We start from the raw sequence: 3,181 nt of genomic DNA on the forward strand, positions 1-3,181 counted from the left end.
TTTTCAGCTCCGATGCTGTACCAGTAATGAACACCTCGTGCATGCTAAAGTCAGCAGTGGGGCAAGAGCGAATGCACGCCGAGACTTGTTGCTCCACAGCATTGTCGATCGATCCGTCGCACATGAAACTATGCCACCTTGCGTGCTATATTACAGTGAACAATTTACTCTCATAACTCCATGTACGACGGCTTCCGATAACAGTATGATACATCCTTTCACCTCCCTGTAAAATAACCATCTAGGTCTCTATCCTCGATCAGCAATGGGCTTGCGTCCGAACCAACCTCTTGAAACAGAACTCCAGGCTGTGGACTTGTGACGAGGTCGAGAAGGTGCGTTGCACTTGAATCCTCGATGCCTCCGGGTAACGAAGCCTTGCCTGGGAAAGAACTGCGAGTTCTAGGATACGTCGAGCAATGCTTCGGAATTTGTCCTGCACTGCTTAGGAGCCACCGTTGATAACATTCCGAACAGGTCGCGCAGCAACTTGACGTCTCATCCATTCATCTTGGACATGACGATAGAGGGCTGAGTGACGTGACACACCAATCTCTCTTTCTCCTTGTTGAGCTTCGCGTAGACCGCTCCGCAGGCAAGGTAGCTCTGACTAGCTGTGCTGAGTGGATCGTGAGTAAAAATTTCTTCGGGCACGCCCACATGCAACGAGCAAACCCCAGGTGATATCCACCCACCACATCATACCCAGAACGCACAAGCCAAAGGAATTTATCGAACCACGTAATGCGAGAGATCAATCTTCCTTTCTTGTTGTCAACAAAGACATCAGGATTCGATTAGATGATACTACTGAGACTCGATCGAGTCCGATCACGTCCCGACAACAGGAGGTTCAATTGGCGTGGACGAGGCGAGTTGTGAAGACCACACCGGAGGTGGGGACGGATCCACTCACTTTACCTTTGTTGCCTCGGAAACCTATCGGATAGCCAATGTGTTGCACGTTATGTATTGTGTGCTCATGCACTGCACGAGGCATGAACTAGTAGCACAATCTGTCAACTCGAGTATCAGGAATATATCTCATATTACCATGCATAATAAAGGAAAATTCGATAATAACTCCACGCGAACTAGAAAATTCACTTTCAACTCTTACTATAGTATTTCACCTCACGAACGCTGAGGCAAAAGAACCCATATATACTGTCCATGCCAAAACCACGCAACGAGTAATAACCTACATCCACTTCGTCCCCTGCCTCAAAGTGCAGCGTTCCTCGCATCAAGTTGGCCAACGCCTGAATAAGTAGTAGGATGGTGCATAGTACTAGGGCTATGCTACCCAGCACACAAATCACAAAATACAACATACTGCGAAAATCACTGTCCAGGCTGGACAGTCCAGCTCGTTAGAAACTCAACCCTTACAGACAATAGAAGGATAAGCTCAAGTCGATGGATAAACAAGTGTTTCACTTTCCATTATTGGCGCCCTTGACGGCTCCCGCTGCGGCTTCTTTCGGATCTATCGCACAAAGCATACAAGTGACTCGGGAAGCACCTCAAGGATATTACTTTCATCTTGTCCCATCGCAGAGGTCAAGAGGAAGAATATAAGGATAACCCACCACTGAAAAATCACTAATGTGCATGCGTGCATACCATAACTTTTCCTCATCGTCTACGTATTTCCTCAAAAATCCCTGCTCAGCCTGCGGGTCCTCTTCCACTTCATATTCGCCTTCGTCGAGCTCTGCCTTCTGCCCAACAACTGTCGATTGGTTCTTACCGTCACCCGAGGCGTTCGCTCCTGCAATAGCACGATCCTCAAAGGATTTTTCCCCGAATTTTTATGTTAACAATACAGCAGTAACAACATGAAAAAATGCAGGAAAGTCGAAATAATGATAACTCACTTTCCCTCACTATATATTATGTTCGCGCAACCTCTCACTATGGTTAAGACGATATATAATGGTACACGTCAATACTAGATTCCCGTGAAACCAACTGTGGCGTAAACTACTCTCGCGGATGAGTTCTGACATTCATAATTGCTTGGAAAAAACCTCCCAGGAACCGCAGATCCACAACCACAAACATATCAACTTCGCGTGCGCCCAACATACCAGATCGCGGCTTCTGAATTTTCTTTTTAGGTACTGGTATAGCCGGTCCCTTGGCGACATTCATCGAGTGCAACGCGGCTGTAGTGGCTTGGAATAATGGAGCTCCCAGCTGAGAAAAAGATCCTCATGGGTCGTCCGAGTAAGATACGAAATATGCTCGATTTCTTACCGTTTTTCTAACCCGATATCCAACGGATTCTAAATTCCCTTCATCATCCAAATGCAAGGTGATATGCTCAGTAAGGCTCGCCGCCTTCGAAGCCAAGGCCGTGCTACTCCCTCCTACTGCAGGAGCCGCTAGAGTCTCACGAAACACCTGTAAACATAGTAAAACCTATCATTAGATTCCCTGATCAGGGCTTTTCCTCCGATACGTCCTTTGAGACTCAGCATGGCCGGTATCAGGCACACTGAGGTAGGATTTGCTTGCTCAATACACTCTCAACTTGAGAGTGTCTTGAGCAAGCATACGCCCACAAAACCATATTGAGCGAATGCAGGCTCAACTTGTGTGAATTGAGGGCTATAAATTATAGTAATTTGCGTTACCGTAATCCCACCATGCACAGTCCTTTTCTACTACCTTCACAGGTATGCTACTCTGAACGTACTTTCCATCTCCTTTCAAGACCCTCAATTGAACCAACGAGTCACCATCTAATACAATGCACAATCACCACTCTGCTTCGCTCCGCTAAGCCCCTACCTAAGTTCTCCTTATTCAGCACCTTGTCCTTCAGCAACGGTGCATATTTCCTCGAGTATTCTGTATTCTGCTGCAGTGTGACCTAAACTCCAACACACTATCAATGGAGCCAACTACCCGTGCACGGCTAGACCTCCCCTACAGAAACTTCTAATTCTAATGCCAGTAAAAACTCACTTCCCAGTGAAAATCGACACAGGCGTAAAATAAACAATGCCTACACTAGGGACGGATTGAATTGGGTAGTGATTCTCAAGCGGTAACTATGCATATATTTCTTAGAATAACAGTTCCTAACACTACCATTACTAATACACTACTACTATTATAGTAGTGTTACGAAATAGTGTAACACTACTAGAATGTACGTGCTGATTTATAT

General features: G+C 46.0%; 1 protein-coding gene across 1 annotated transcript in view; it reads right to left on the reverse strand.

Annotated features, from left to right (window-relative positions):
• The window catches only part of Pmar_PMAR006250 (hypothetical protein), a gene marked incomplete at both ends in the record, with an annotated part of 9,635 nt that overhangs the window by 2,841 nt on the left and 3,613 nt on the right, over positions 1–3,181 (reverse strand). Inside the window, 9 exons of the mRNA XM_002774578.1 lie at positions 917–1,003; positions 1,206–1,302; positions 1,441–1,489; positions 1,540–1,594; positions 1,650–1,774; positions 2,094–2,202; positions 2,263–2,409; positions 2,677–2,750; positions 2,800–2,881. Of these exons, the coding sequence (XP_002774624.1) occupies positions 917–1,003; positions 1,206–1,302; positions 1,441–1,489; positions 1,540–1,594; positions 1,650–1,774; positions 2,094–2,202; positions 2,263–2,409; positions 2,677–2,750; positions 2,800–2,881 (825 nt within the window). The remainder of the gene's footprint in view (positions 1–916; positions 1,004–1,205; positions 1,303–1,440; positions 1,490–1,539; positions 1,595–1,649; positions 1,775–2,093; positions 2,203–2,262; positions 2,410–2,676; positions 2,751–2,799; positions 2,882–3,181) is intronic.

This window comes from Perkinsus marinus, assembly GCF_000006405.1.
Source record: "Perkinsus marinus ATCC 50983 genomic scaffold scf_1104296958234, whole genome shotgun sequence".
Taxonomy (NCBI): Eukaryota; Perkinsozoa; order Perkinsida; family Perkinsidae; genus Perkinsus; species Perkinsus marinus.